This window comes from Acipenser ruthenus, chromosome 6, assembly GCF_902713425.1.
Source record: "Acipenser ruthenus chromosome 6, fAciRut3.2 maternal haplotype, whole genome shotgun sequence".
NCBI lineage: Eukaryota > Metazoa > Chordata > Actinopteri > Acipenseriformes > Acipenseridae > Acipenser > Acipenser ruthenus.
The window spans coordinates 38,958,958-38,974,020 of NC_081194.1; the positions used below are offsets into that span (position 1 = coordinate 38,958,958).

General features: G+C 38.4%; 1 protein-coding gene across 1 annotated transcript in view; it reads right to left on the bottom strand.

Moving 5' to 3' along the window:
- The window catches only part of nup133 (nucleoporin 133), a 97,045-nt gene extending 83,162 nt beyond the window's left edge, over window positions 1-13,883 (bottom strand). Inside the window, exon 1 of the mRNA XM_034018696.3 lies at window positions 13,576-13,883. Coding sequence (XP_033874587.2) covers window positions 13,576-13,712 — 137 coding nt within the window. The 5' untranslated portion in view covers window positions 13,713-13,883. The remainder of the gene's footprint in view (window positions 1-13,575) is intronic.
- Between the last annotated feature and the right edge of the window lie 1,180 nt (window positions 13,884-15,063).

A 15,063-nucleotide genomic window follows, 5' to 3' on the forward strand; every position in this document is an offset into this window, starting at 1 on the left:
GGAAACACCAATGTAAAGTCACTTAATAGGGCGTTGGGCCACTATGGTATCCCGCTCTGTGGAGTTCTCGGCAGACTGTTTTTTATTAAACTGCCTGCTCACGCCCTAGGTTGAAATTTGCAGTCAATTGATCTGCAGTTGCTCGTCTGTTTTGCTTTGCACTTCAAATTGGTGCACTGATATCACGATCCTGGAGTATGTGCTTCCGCCCACTGTTGCCCTTTGCTGATTATGTCTTTTCCATGCCGACATCACCTTAGTCACCGTTGCTCGTGAAACATCAGCAATTTGCGCTGTCTTGGTCACTGAAGCTCCTGCCAAACGCGTCCCAACAATCACCCCTCTTTCAAAATCACTGAGGTCTCCTCTTGCAGCGATGTTAGCCACAATTATAGGCAACCAGGCCTGTCCAGCATTTTTACACATGAACCTAAGCATGCTGGGATGTTATTTGCTTAATTAATACGAGCCACACCTGTGTGGAAGCCCTTGCTTTCAATATACTTGGTGTTCCTCATTTACCCATGTTTCCATTTTTTTTGTCCACTACCAGTAGATAAGTATGTGCTTATGTGTATTTGTACATGCGTGTTTGTGTGTGTGTTTGTGTGTACTTTTTATCTGCATTTTGTGTGTAAACTGTCAATAATATTACTTGACTACAGTTTTACAGCAACTGATTATGCAGCAAAAGATCTGACCGGTACAACTTGTAGCTCATATAGTGATATTTATCATAAAGACTGCATCAGCAAAACAAAACACATAAAAATAAAATTGTCATATTCATTAATTGCGTAATGTGAATATTGTTTCCTGAATTAATTGTATATCAGTGATTTCAGAAAATTGGGACTTTTGGGCTTTTTTTTTTTCTTTTTTTTTTTTAATGCAGTGTCTAGTGTTTGGTCCCAAAATCTTTTACTACCGCTAAAGTGTATGGAACTGAAGTTGCCAAGCTCCCACCAAGATAAACATTGAGGTCCCTCAAGAAATGTCAACTTGGTCACGCAAAAACACTTTAAAATGTAAATACAAATTATTATTCAAACCATTTTTATAGTGTTTGTGAAGACTTCACCATCTGATCTTGTTAATGATGCAAAAAAATATTATATTTTTTTCTAATTTCTGCCTAGAAATGCACACAATTAAGTGGAGACAAGTACAATAGTATTTTTTGTTTGATTTTACAAAAATAATATATTTTTCAAGATATTGTTTTTAAAACTATGCTACTGATGATCTTTAGTATAGTGGATAAACATAACATTGAACAATTAAAAAAAATGTTGAACAGTTTTATTTTTATTTTGCAATTTAATCTTGTGGCAATACCGTGACCAAGTTGACAAGAATACGAATTGACTAGTGACCAGTATTTTTTGAAATTGTTTTAATGATTTTTAAATAAACAATATAGAATTAAAAAACAAGAAAATATGTATTTATATGTATTTAAACATGTATTTAATATGTATTTAAACAAAACTGTTAATTACACAATGCAAAAAACAATTTAACTTTGCAAGTATTATTTAAAATTAACATTAAAATATTATTGGGTAATAACTTTCATAATGTAATAAAACTGATTAATGTGGACTCCCGAGTGGCGCATTCAGTAAAGGCGCTCCGTGTGGAGTGCAGGATGTGCCCTATAGTCTGGACGTCGCGAGTTCGAGTCCAGGCTATTACTTTGCCGACCGAGGACGGGAGCTTCCAGGGGGCGGCGCTCAATTGGCCGAGCGCCGCCCAGGGGGAGGGAGGGAGGGTTAGGTCGGCCAGGGTGTCCTCAGCTCACCGCGCACCAGCGACCCCTGTAGTCTGGCCGGGCGCCTGCGGGCTTGCCTGTAAGCTGCCCGAGAGCTGCGTTGTGCTCCGACACTGTAGCTCTTGGGTGGCTGCATGGTGAGTCCGCAGTGTGAAAAAAAAGCGGTCGGCTGGTGGCACACGCTTCAGAGGACAGCGTGAGTTCGTCTTCGCCCTCCCGAGTCAGCACAGGGGTGGTAGCGGTGAGCTGAGCCTAAAAATAATTAGCCATTCCAAATTGGGAGAAAATAATAAAAAATAACTGGTAACGACTACATTTTTATAAAAAAAAAAAAAAGATAATTGTATTATAAAATTTCGGAGGTGTGTTTCAGTGTGCATGCCTACAAAATTGCACTATCTACAGAAAACAAAATATCCCCCCCCCTTAAAAAAAATAATAAAGGCATCAGCTACATTAAGCTGAAGCCTAACCCGGTAGACACAGGGCGCAAGGCAGGACTACACCCTAGGCAGGATGCCAGTCCATCGCAGGGCACCACACACACACACAGAGGGCAATTTAGAGTGACCAATCAACCTTGGACTGTGGAAGAAAACACACACAAACACGGGGAGAACATGCAAACTCCACGCAGACAGACCCCTAGGCCAGATTTGAACCTAGGACCCTGGCGCTGTGAGGCAGCAGCGGTAACCACCACACCACCGTGCCACCCTAAATAATAATAATACTAACTCCACTACTAATAACAACACTAAAAAGTAGTTTGCAGCCCTAGTCACAAGCCATGTCAACTTGGTCACACAGATTTGTATGACAAACTGTGACCAAGTTGACTGTGACCAAGTTGACAAGTTTCCCGCCAAAAAATGACAGTTACAGAAAAGGCCCCATCTCACTGTAATGTTAGGCCAAAATATACAAATAACCTTTGCCTTTTCTGTACAGTTTGAATATTCAAAACAACTTTTGTCAAATTGAGACTAAGGACCAAGTTGACATGTTATGGTTATCAATTCTACATACGTTACATAGGCGGTGTTTACATGCAAGTTTTAAATCGCGCTACTATAGTGCATTCATGATGTGTCACGCGCAAATGACGCATGATTGTGCTCGTTCCAAAAGTGCACGGCAAAAAAAGTGTGTGACTTAAGTGTCATTACACTTTGGTAAAGCACAGTAAAGTGTGCGCTAATTGGCCTAATTAGTCCCATAGCAACAAACTCCACAGTCGTGCAAAATACTTAACGATAGACTTTCATGAAATAACACGATACCTCCTCCACTTCCCCTATGTAAAAGAACGCTCTTCTCTGGGATATGGTCTTTCTGTCCTCCTCTGTAGCGTAAGTAAGGCTTTCCTTATCCCAGTCTTACTAATACAAATCAGTTAAATATCCATCCATCCATTATTATCAATCCACTTCACCTGATGAGGGTCGCGGCTAAATTATATATAAATTGCATACAGAGATGTTGATTTATACCATTATTTATTCATTTCAGTGTATTATGAATGATGCATGAAAACTACTAGATTGTTATGACCGGCATTATTATCATAATAATAATACTACGAATAATGTAGCTTTTTTCCTGCAGGATGTTTCAAGCTTCCACCCCTTCTGACAGCACGCAACACCAGATTGACCAATTGTGAATTGTTTCACAGTCTCTGTTTTACATGTGAATCCTAAGAATAATTTCTGGAAAATAATAACATACCGCACATACGCACACTTGGCCTCAGCCACGCGTAAAAGTGCTTTATCTCCCCAACCACAGTAGCTAGAGTGTCCAAACCAACTTTAATGTGAAGAAGACCAATTGTGAATTGTTTCACAAGCTCTCCTTTACATGTGAATCAAACAAATAAATTGTGAAAAACAATAACATACCGCATATACGCACACAGCCTACCTGACACGCGTGAAATGACTTTATCTCCTCAACCACAGCAGCTACAGCGCTCAAACCAACTTTAATGTAAAGGATGCCAAATGTGAATCGTTTCACAGTCTGTGTTTTACCTGTGAAGCCTAAGAATAATTTGTGAATACAATAACATATCGCATATACACACCACCGTCCCAGCGTCAATTAAAAGTGCTTGATATCCCCAACCACAAATAATAATTTGTGAAAAAACAAATGGTTGGGGAAATCAAGCCATTTTACGCATGTCAGGCTAAGTGTGTGCGCATATGTGATATGTTTTATTTTCACATATTATTCTTAGGATTCACATGTAAAACAAAAGCTGTGAAGCCATTCACAACTGGTCTTCTTTAAATTAAAGTTGGTTTGAACGCTGTAGCTGCTGATCCAGGAGCATCGTCTGATGTGCCTAGAGTACAGAAGGATGTACCGTCTGATTGCACGCACCGCTGCCAGGCAGGATCGGCAATACAGCCACCTTTTGTAAAGGCTGGACCACGCTGATCAACAGCACCAAGAGGCGGTTGCATTGCATGCCAAATTTCTGCACACAATAACAAGATAACTGCAGGTGCCTACCCCAGCTCCCGCTGAGGTGGGCACTCGTTCTGCTGTGCGCAGTCCTGCCGAATCAGCGGTCCGAGAAGTTTGTACAGAGCAATACCCACTCGCTTCTGCAGCGCACAGGTGTACGGACATGTATTGGTGACGGCTCCATGTCCACCCGTACGTTCCACCAGTTGGTCAAACGTACCTCGGATGACCCGAAATGTTTCAATCCATTGTTCGTCAGAGAAAGACTCTTGAAGCACAACCTCCTCCCACCAAACAGAGGGACGATGATGCGCCCGCATTCGTCTTTCCTGCCGATACACAAATAGAGGTCTTTACATAGGAACGCAGTGGATGAGGGTGTCTGCTGGAAAGAAAGCTCTAGATAAGAAAGATGCACAATTCCTTTCCTGCAAACCCATTGCATGGGACTGAAGGAGTTCTTCCCATACAAGACTTAAATCTAGCCAGTGTTTGTCTGCGTCTTCTCCATCCATCCATTTTTGTCGCAACTACGTTGTAAGTAGGCCTATGATTTTATATACCCTTATAACTAATAAGCAAATACACACAAATTATGTATTTATTATATTAACAGCATTTGTGTAAGTTTCCACATTTTCTGCATAATTAATTTTAATATTTCAACAAAGTACCTGTGTTTGAAACCAATACATCACAAGTTGTTTTTAATATATTTGTTCCACATTAACGCATATTTGTGATTACTGAACGCATACTACTTTTGTTTAGCACATTAACAGTTATGCAGTTGGCTAAGACTAATATATATGGGTGTGTGAAAGGACATCAGTAGCCTAAGAAAAGCAGTAATGGGAATTGGTGAGTGCTGTCGGTTTTTGTACACATGATACATCTACCATTTCTAGAACAACTAATTCTCAACAATAATAGTAATAACTATTATTATTTTCTTCTTCTTGGCAGCATGAACCGTTTTAACTGCAAGACTTTTGCATTCTAGACAGATGGGGGGTAACCTTCTCTTCATCTCTTCCTAGCGCGTAAAGCCTCATGTAAACCCCTAAGCATTATTTGAACGATATCCTTTATCACACAGCATCTCTTTTCAGCCCGTTTGGTGATATTTAAATAAACCCTCCCATTACTTTATTATTAATGAGGTCATTTGCATTTGGACGACTAAATTCTCTAAAATACTCTCATGTAAACGTGGAAGCAGAACTCTCATGACCATAAAAGCGCGAGAGATCTGTGTTTCAGTTTTTGCTTGTAAACTGCCCCATAGATATGAAAAAAGAAATAAAAGATTAAAAAAACTTACAAAGCCTCTCTTATCATCTTCCTATCAGCAGTGAGGTAGGACCCCTCTGAGGACCCCAACATTGTAGCTCTCTTTTTAAATTCCTTACTTAAATAGGCAAAATCCATAAACTGTGACCAAGTTGACATTTTTGCATGACATGATATTTTCAGAATTAAAATGCATTTATTTCTAATTTTACATTTATTTTTATGTTTTGGTTATTTGTTATTTAAAACGATACAACTGTTTATTACCAGGGAGGCTGAATTGCTTTACAACTTACAGAAATATTTTTGCTGGTGAGATTTTGAAATTTTGGGACTTTAGCTTGGGTCTATTTTAACCATGTTACTGACTTAAGTGTAAATTTCTATAAATTACAATGGTATATTTTTTCAAAATATTATTGATCATTTGTAGTAAATTGATTCTACTTTAAAATAAACATTTAATTAAATGTCAATTTAGGATGTAATTGAAAAATAAATACTTAAATGCTGAGGACAGCAAAAGTCCCGATTTTCTGAAATCACTGATATACCAGGTTCCAGATCGACCTTCTAAGTCAATGCATAAGACATTTTACAATGCTGTAACATATACTCACTGCATTTCCTATACTGAGTGAAAATGACAATCTTACATAGAAAACTGAAGTTGTTTGTTTTAAAAAAAAAAAAGTTATACAATGTCATAATGCTGCTGTACGGTTACTGACTCAGGTATATGACTGTACAGTTCATCACCATCACCAACATCGCTTATAAGCTCTAAAACGATTGGTCCATTCAGTCCGTGGAAACATAAGCCCAGAAACTAAATGCCCTCAGAGAAGGAATGTTTCACTTGACTTACATACGTAATGAATTGTGGAAATTGCCGCTATTTTACTGGAACAAAATAAACAATTTTGAATACTATACTAATACTATACTATTTTTATTGTAACTATTTTAGGTGGCTCTCTCACAAAGTAGACGGCAATTTAATTTCCCGAATAAGCAGTGTGAGCTGGTAAAAGTGGCAAGTGATAGTTTACAGTACATTGTTAATAGGTGCCCCTGTTGTACTTTCATTAGTTACACTGTCATCTTGCTTCATTCTCCCATCATCTCCCCAGCCTTGTTTTATGCTATAGGATACAAACGAGTCACAATCTGCTCAAATTTGGTCCGTGGTTTTCAATATCAGACCTAGGGGTATTATGTATTGATTACGATTAAATAACATACCCACATAACCACATTACGTATTTGTGTGTACTGTAGTGTACTTAAATCACATTGCCAGCACACACTTGCATAAGCCTCTTGGCTGGATATTCAATGGCTCGGCACTGTCAGCAGCAGCGGCGGTGTTACAGGCGAATTCTCACCCCAGGCTATGCTAATTCTCACAGGATGAGAATTGGCCTGCAACACCGGCAATGTTGGCACTTCCTGTAGCACAGTGCCAGCACTCAAATGTTCTAACTCCTTCTCTATTTCTGCATACTGTAAAACATTTTAAATCAGGGTAATTTTATATTTTGATTCATCAAAATGATTTTGTAGACTGTGGCAGGGCGTCCCGCCCCTTTGTGTATATATTTGTTTATTATTGTTATGATTTATGTATATATGATGGCGAAAAGCCAGTGTTTATTTGTGTTTTATTATTGGTATGCAGGCCGAGCAAGGTGCCGTCTGCGATGTTATTTATTTGAAATACCTCGTAGGAATGCGTGACTGATCAGCTACTAAGTATATAATTAGCTGACAGTCACACATCCATACTAAACCCGTGCAAAAGGTGTCCGAGAGATAATACAATAATTGATAGCTAGCTGATCCCTCGTCACAAATATAAAGAGCTGCAATTTGGCTGCTCGAGGAAGTGTTCAGAGTGGAGAACGAGAGCGAGTTACATTTTTGCTTCACTATATATGCATTACAGAGAGGGAGTTATTTTATTTTGTATTTTAGTCATATGCGTGTTGTGTCCCGCGGCGCCCCCCACCCCTCCCCCTTTTATAACGCTCTTCGGTTATAACCCCCATTTTGTATTTTGTGTGTATGTATGTATGTATGTATGTATATCTCTATTATATATATATTAAGGCACATTTTGACAGGATGTAAGGCGGCTCTTAGCCAAGGACGGTTTACTTGGCGCCATGACCAGGTGCTGCGATGTTTGGCCTTAGCATTGGAAGACAAGCGTAACATGACCAATAAGTTGCCACCTGTTCCATCAAAACATTACACACAAAAGACAACATTCCTCCGCCCAGGAGAGCAACCACCAAGAAAAGGTGTTAAAACCAATCCTCGCCCAGGACAACTGGAAGCTGCTAGAGACTGGAAAATGCTGGCAGATGTTGGTCAACGGCTTATTTTTCCACCTGAGATTGCCACCACTAACCTTCGACCAGATATTGTCTTGTGGTCTGGATCAGCACGCCTTGTTCACCTGGTAGAGTTAACAGTGCCATGGGAGGACGCTGTAGATGAGGCGTATGAGAGGAAGAAACTGCGGTATGCTCAACTAGCCACTGAAGCGGAACAGCGAGGATGGAGAGTTCGGGTTTACCCAGTGGAAGTGGGTTGTCGAGGATTTGTGGCACACTCTACAACCCGGTTTCTCAGAGACGTCGGATTCAGTGGCCAAGAGTTGCGTCACACAGTGAAGAACTTATCTGAAGCAGCAGAGAGGAGCAGCAACTGGCTGTGGTTGAGACGGAAAGATTCTGGCTGGGGACAGGTAAGTAAGCTGGGCTGAGTTGAGTGGGGGACGGAGGGGGGTGATGCTGGGACGCCAGAATCACCGTCGAGCCCTCTTGAGGTGTCGTGGGCTAGTCGACGAAACACTGAGGATGGAAGGTGCCCACTTGAAAACCCCAGAGATGTACCCTACTTAGCTCAATCCAGACGGTTGTCATGCTGATGCGCTGGGGAGGCCGCACTTTGGTTGATCCCCGGAGCCAGCATCGCAGCCGTTGTGTGTGCTGATGCGCCAGGGAGGCAAAATAAGCTGATCCCTGGAGCCAGCATTACACTTCAGCCATTAACACCAGACAGAAGGATATCTACATCATCATATGGAAGGAAACGTAAATGGATGGAGACGCATATGGATCACATTAGTTTACTGTAAAGCTACGTCTTAGTTGGTGCTTATCTTGGCGAGAGCCGAGTTCAAATCAGCATGAAGTTTTAACATCTACTCTCGTGTAATGGAAATCATTATATATATATATATATATATATATAAAGGTTGAGGCGACAATGCATCATATCGTTCGACAACTATCGATAGTCATGCCTGTGCATCATTTTTGTGTAAAGTGTTTAAGCAAATGAAAGCTTAACAAGGAATAATCACGAAATTAAGCATCTGACTGATTTTTATATACAGTCATATATAGAGCAATTGTTTCAGTTTGTGTAAAATCAAGAGAGAATTAGGAAGGGGGTTTCAAACTTTGTTTTATGTAGGCTAATGTTTGATGTCACTATACTTCTAAATTGCGTGGATTGCAAAAGAAAAAGGGGGAAAGGCAGAATGCTATACATGGCAAATGTACTAAATTCTTTGTAATTACATTACTGAATTTTATTTATATATTTACAATAAAATATTCATTAAAATGTATGAGTTTATCAGAGTCATTTTTATATTAATAAAATTCATGCCATAAAAGCAAGGAATTTATTTGTACAGGAAAGATTGGTGGTCATGACGTGTGACATATAGATATTAAAATAGGCTACATTATTCTGTTCAAACTGGAGAATTAAAGCCATTGCGCACATGTTCTCTACAGCGGTTAACTTTTCAGCAGCAAAATGGTTTTAGCAGAAAAAACTCAATTTCAGGATGTTCTTGAACAAGGTCAGATAATACTGATGCTGTTACTCCAGCTTGCTTCAGCAGTTATCAGTATTGTTATGAGATGGAGAAGATCTAGAAGGCAGCTGTATCACCTGGAGCGGTTACTACTCACAACCACAAAACGGGATCCACCTCGAAAGTGGGTGTACAAGCGTTGCAATATATTTTGGGAAAATATCGTGCAAGATCATTTTAATGATCAACGTTGGCGTACCCATTTCAGGCTGACCAGAGAAGCTTTTAACGAACTGTGCACTAAACTTGACCCGTATATTGCTCCAGAACAGTTCAGCCCAAGATCACCTATACCAACAGAAAAGAGAATCACTATTGCTCTGTATAAGCTGGCTAGCAGTCTCCCAGTTGCACCTGTTACTGTAAATCGACATTTTTTCCTCCCAGTAAGGAACTTCCTTAGGCGCTGCAGTGCACTTTGGGGGATTCGCTTATTTTATGCGAATAAAATTGTTTCCATTTAAAGTTATGCGCATTAAGGCACCTTAATTCGCATTTTCTGAAAATATCGACTTTCCTAAAACCCTAAGATCTAGGGTTTTTAAAAGTTCGAATAAATGTACACATTTTTGCGAATTATACCCATTTCCATTGAGCTTTAATCCGTAAACTTTTAGCGAATAAATCCACTGCAATGGAAACATAGCCACTATATTCTATTGAGCGTATGTCCCATTCCTGTATTATGTAGCCATTGTTTTGTTATGGCTGTCCTTTGTTGGTTTAAAGCCTTAGGCACACAAAAAAACTCTTACTGTTTTCCCTTTTGTCATTTGTGCACCCGAACGCTTTGCATTCCGACATAATTCACCCTGCCGGCGTTCACTGGTGTCGGTGGCTGTCAACGATATGATGTGACAGCGTCACCACAAAGGTTCCAATATGGCGGCAGCCTGCATTTCCAGCTGACAAAAAATAAATACTTGCCAAATGCTTCACTTTAACAAAACTGGCGCAGCGAGACACATTTCTTATGTATACAGAGCATTTAGAGAGCCTTGTTATTTTGAGTAGTTACCCTTTAAGGAAAAGGTGTTTCACACACCCACACATACAGTAATCCATCGCATATGAATCCGTAAATTGACATTTTTGCTTAATTACCCAGAGGCAGCAAGACGATACAATAGTCTTTTACGAAACTCCAAAAGTAAAAGTGCATTTGAAATATTTTTTTATTTTCATTATGTATCAGAGCTCAGATATAGAATAACATGCAGAACTAGAGAGTCAATATTAGTTGACTTTGGCACACAGTACAGCTCCACATCACTACTTATTGCAACTTAAATAAAATAAACTTCCGCCTACCTGCATTCCGTGTCCTGGCATTGAGCGGGCAATGTAAATAACAAGCTCCACGCACACGGTATTATTAAACTGAGTGAGGTGAGGAAGAGTTTCCATTGAAAGAACACTGGGTAACCTGTATTTGCAAATTAGCACATGTCCCGGATTTGGGTTAAAGAAAGTTGGTAGCTTTGTCCATAAATGCAACACAGCGACTCGACTTTATACGCGGGAATGAGATTTCTAAGTTTAGTTTACGTTAAACAGAGTAGAAATTATATCACATGCTATTAAAATTGACAAAATACGGTGCCATAGATGAGCGATAAAAGACAATGCGTGGTTTCAATCTTCAGCTATGGTCAGAGTTTTCCATCACCCATTAACTAACTGATTCATAACGTCGAATGAAACCTAGTGAATATTATTATTACGTTAACATATTGAATTACATACCGCTTTGTAGTTTTCCATAGTACTTAACGAAAAACACCCCGGTGAAGTTAGGTTGATATTGGATATTCGGAACAAATATAGGATATTCGCTCAAAACACTAATATTTCACCCAGTGAAAGATGTTATGCCAAGGAGTAATTTAAGCCATGTCTCGTTGATTTACAAGCAACTCTAGTTATGAACATGAAAAACACACATTCATATTCACCATATAATGGTTCATAGCTCCTACATAAAAACTCGCAATACAATGCCATTTCACCTCATGAAAGATGGCATGCTAAGGAGTCATTTAAGCCATGTCTCGATTTACGAGTAAGCAATCTTTAGTTATGAACATGAAAAATATGCATTCATATTCACTTTACATTGTACGGTAGGTTAAGTCATATAATGGTTAGGCCTAATAGCGCCTACATAAAAACTCGCAAATAATTGCTATTTCACCTCATGACCATCTTGATGCTAATGAGTAAATTATCAATTATTTGAGAGATATTCACAGAAACAAACAAATATCCCAAAATGTTCCTTCGTTACTATGGTATATGCCTGTATAACTGGTGCAAATCACTAATGATTTTCTAAATTTAGGGGAAAATTTATTGTAGGTTTCGTTTTACATTATCCGTGAGATTACCTAATTCTCGTGAGTTTTGGTGCCGTTTATGGTGCTATTATTAGTCGTAGTCGTATTATTGTTGTTGTTGATGATGCTGCTGCTTTTCTTGTTATCCCCATTCTTGTTTTATATAAAAATTAAAAACATATAGTTCCCTAATCGTATTTTGTCATTTGATGCTACACATGCATTTGCTGTCCTATTTCTCTAACCTGATACTTGCAAGTTTTCTCTCACACTTTAACATTATAAACCACAGGAGGGACGCCCTGGCAGCTGCAGTTCTTTAATGGGGGGAAGCGATACCAAAAGTATACATATTATATTATACACACACACACAGCAAGAATTAAGAATTAATGCATTTTGTCCATTTGCTGCAAAGGCACTACATTATATTCGCTTGCGAGTTTGCACATTAAAAAAAAAGTGACGCAGGCTATGACTTTAGCTTGTATATTTCGTGTTCATTAAACGAGACTAATAACAATGCAATATGTATGCGTGAAATAGCATTCTTTTGCGAGTTTTTATGTAGGGGTTATGGACCATTATGCGCAGTAGCCTATATGTCCAATGTAACGTGAATATGAATGCATATTTTTCATGTTCATAACTAGAGATTACTAACTCGCAAATCAACGAGACATGGCTTAAATTACTCCTTAGCATGCATTTTTTCATGAGGTGAAATGACATTGTATTGCGAGTTTTTATGTAGGAGCTGTGTAACACTACATGACGTAACCTACTGTACAATGTAAAGTGAATATGTATGCTTATTTTTCATGTTCATAACTAGAGATTGCTAAATCGCAAATCAACGAGACATGGCTTAAATTACTCCTTAGCATATTATATTTCATTGGGTGAAATTAGTGTTTTGCGCGAATATCCACCCGAATATCCGATATCAACTAAAAGTTGTTTATTTTTAAATTAAGTCTAGATCCTAAAATTCTAGGTGATGCAACACTTTTAGCCACAGCTGTAGGCTGCGGGTTGATAAATTAATAAATAAATAAATAAATAAATAAATAAAGTTAAAACTATGTTGTTTCTTTCTGTGTTCAATAATTACCTCTTATATATGATGAATCCTACATGTTGGTCTTGACTTAAATTTAGTGGCCTTGGTGCCCTCAACAAATGTATTGAACTTAAGACCATTTTGGCCTTGCCCTTTTTGTTGCCAATGAAAAGCCCCGATATGGATCCCCAATAACAACAAAAATTGCCAAGAGGCTGCACTGTCACTGCGGAATTCAGATTCACATGTTTACTGTTATAAGAATAATATGTCGTGGGAAATGTGGGCGAGTAGGGTAGCCGATTGTATAATGTGTGTGATCCCGGAGAATTTCTCTATCCTTGGCATTATAGCCCAGATATCTAGTGGATGGGAAAGTTAAATTTCAAGCCCTAAACATATTGGCAATGTTACTACTGTCTCCGGGCATAGTAAACGGTCATGTAAGATTGTACTTAAAATCAATAAATTAACATCATAACCCTATTCTTATTTTTTTTTTTTTTTTTTTAATAGTACCGTGGCAGTAACATGTAAGTGTTTTCTACATTATTATTATTATTATTATTATTTTTATTATTATTATTATTATTATTATTATTATTATTATTATTATTATTCAGTCATTTTGCAGCTTATACAGGACTAGGGGGTGAACTAATAGTCAGGTTTTAATACATCTTCCAACTAGAATTTAAAAAAAAAACAAGTGCAATGCAATGGCACTCACCTCGCTAGCAATGAAGTCCTTCGTACCGGAGAAAAGATCCCGGGTGTTAAACTGTTCCTGCCTCGAGAGCCAGGGGTACCGATTGACCTGCGGGCTGACCCAGTAGATGCTCTTTGGGAAAACTTATTTTTTTCCATTGTATGCAATAAAACTTTCAGGAAAACAGAGATAAGATCATTCAAAAAAACGCTCTCGAAATGCCCGCACTCTCCCTCGCTTCTCGGACGGCTCACAAAATACGTCACACGGCGCACATGACGTGACGCAATACACACCAAGCAAGGCAGGGACAGACCCCAATAGGGTATTAATGCAGCCTGCAGCTGCTGTCTCATAGCGGAAGTTGAAGTTGTCACAGAGTATGTAGTATGTAGTGTGCATATGGGTAATGGGTGGTATGGCAGTTGTATAAACAAGGAAGTAAAGCTTAAAACTGTGTTTTCATTAATAACCAAACAAAAATGCATTAATCGCCACGCTAATTCGAAAATAATATGTGTAATGTTAAAATTCTGTTGCACTTTAGCGTCCATCTGACTGGTGTATTTGCGTGTTTTTATCTAAATACATTTTGTACCATATATTGTTTGTTTTTGTTTACTTTCTCTGGCGGATGCTCCTTTGCCCTTACCAGAAAGTACTATAGTATTCTATAGTACTTTATAGTACTACTGTAGTCTTTCGTATTTGTACTCTAGTACTTTATAGTAATACTATATTACTTTATAGTATACTGTAGCACATCACTACAGTATATTGTAGTACTTTATAGTAATACTATAGTAGTTTATAGTATTTTATAGTAATACTATTGGACATTTTAGTAGTACAATAGTATATTTTAGTATTAATAATAATAATACATTTTATTTATATAGCGCTTTTCATTTAAACATCACAAAGCACTTTTCAAAGCAGCATAAAAACAGACATTTCAATAGACAAACAGTAAGAACAACAAATCATTTACAGAAAGCCAACTGAAAGAAGTAAGTTTTAAGATTAGATTTAAAAACATCAACTGAGTCACAAGTTTTCAAATAGCCTTGCAGGGTGTTCCATAGGCGTGGGGCTGAAGAGCAGAAAGCCCGATCATCCACAGCGTACAGACGAGACAAAGGAACATTGTTACCCGATCTCAATTTTCATTTAAGTATGTATGTGATACTGAAGGAGATCCCTAAGATAGACAGGGCCTTGAGAATGTAAGGATTTATAAGTAAGTAATAAAACCTTAAAATCAATCCTTTATTTGGCTGGCAGCCAGTGGAGAGAAGCAAGGACAGGAGATATATGCTCATGTTTCTTGGTCTTAGTGAGAATACGGGCAGCACTATTTTGAAAATATTGTAACCTGTGATAACCTTAAAAGAGATACCTGCAAAAAGAGCATTACAGAATCCAATCTTGATGAAATAAAGGCATGTCTAAGCTTTTCTGCATCAGTCATAGATAATGAGGATCTAAATCTAGCAATGTTCTTAAGGT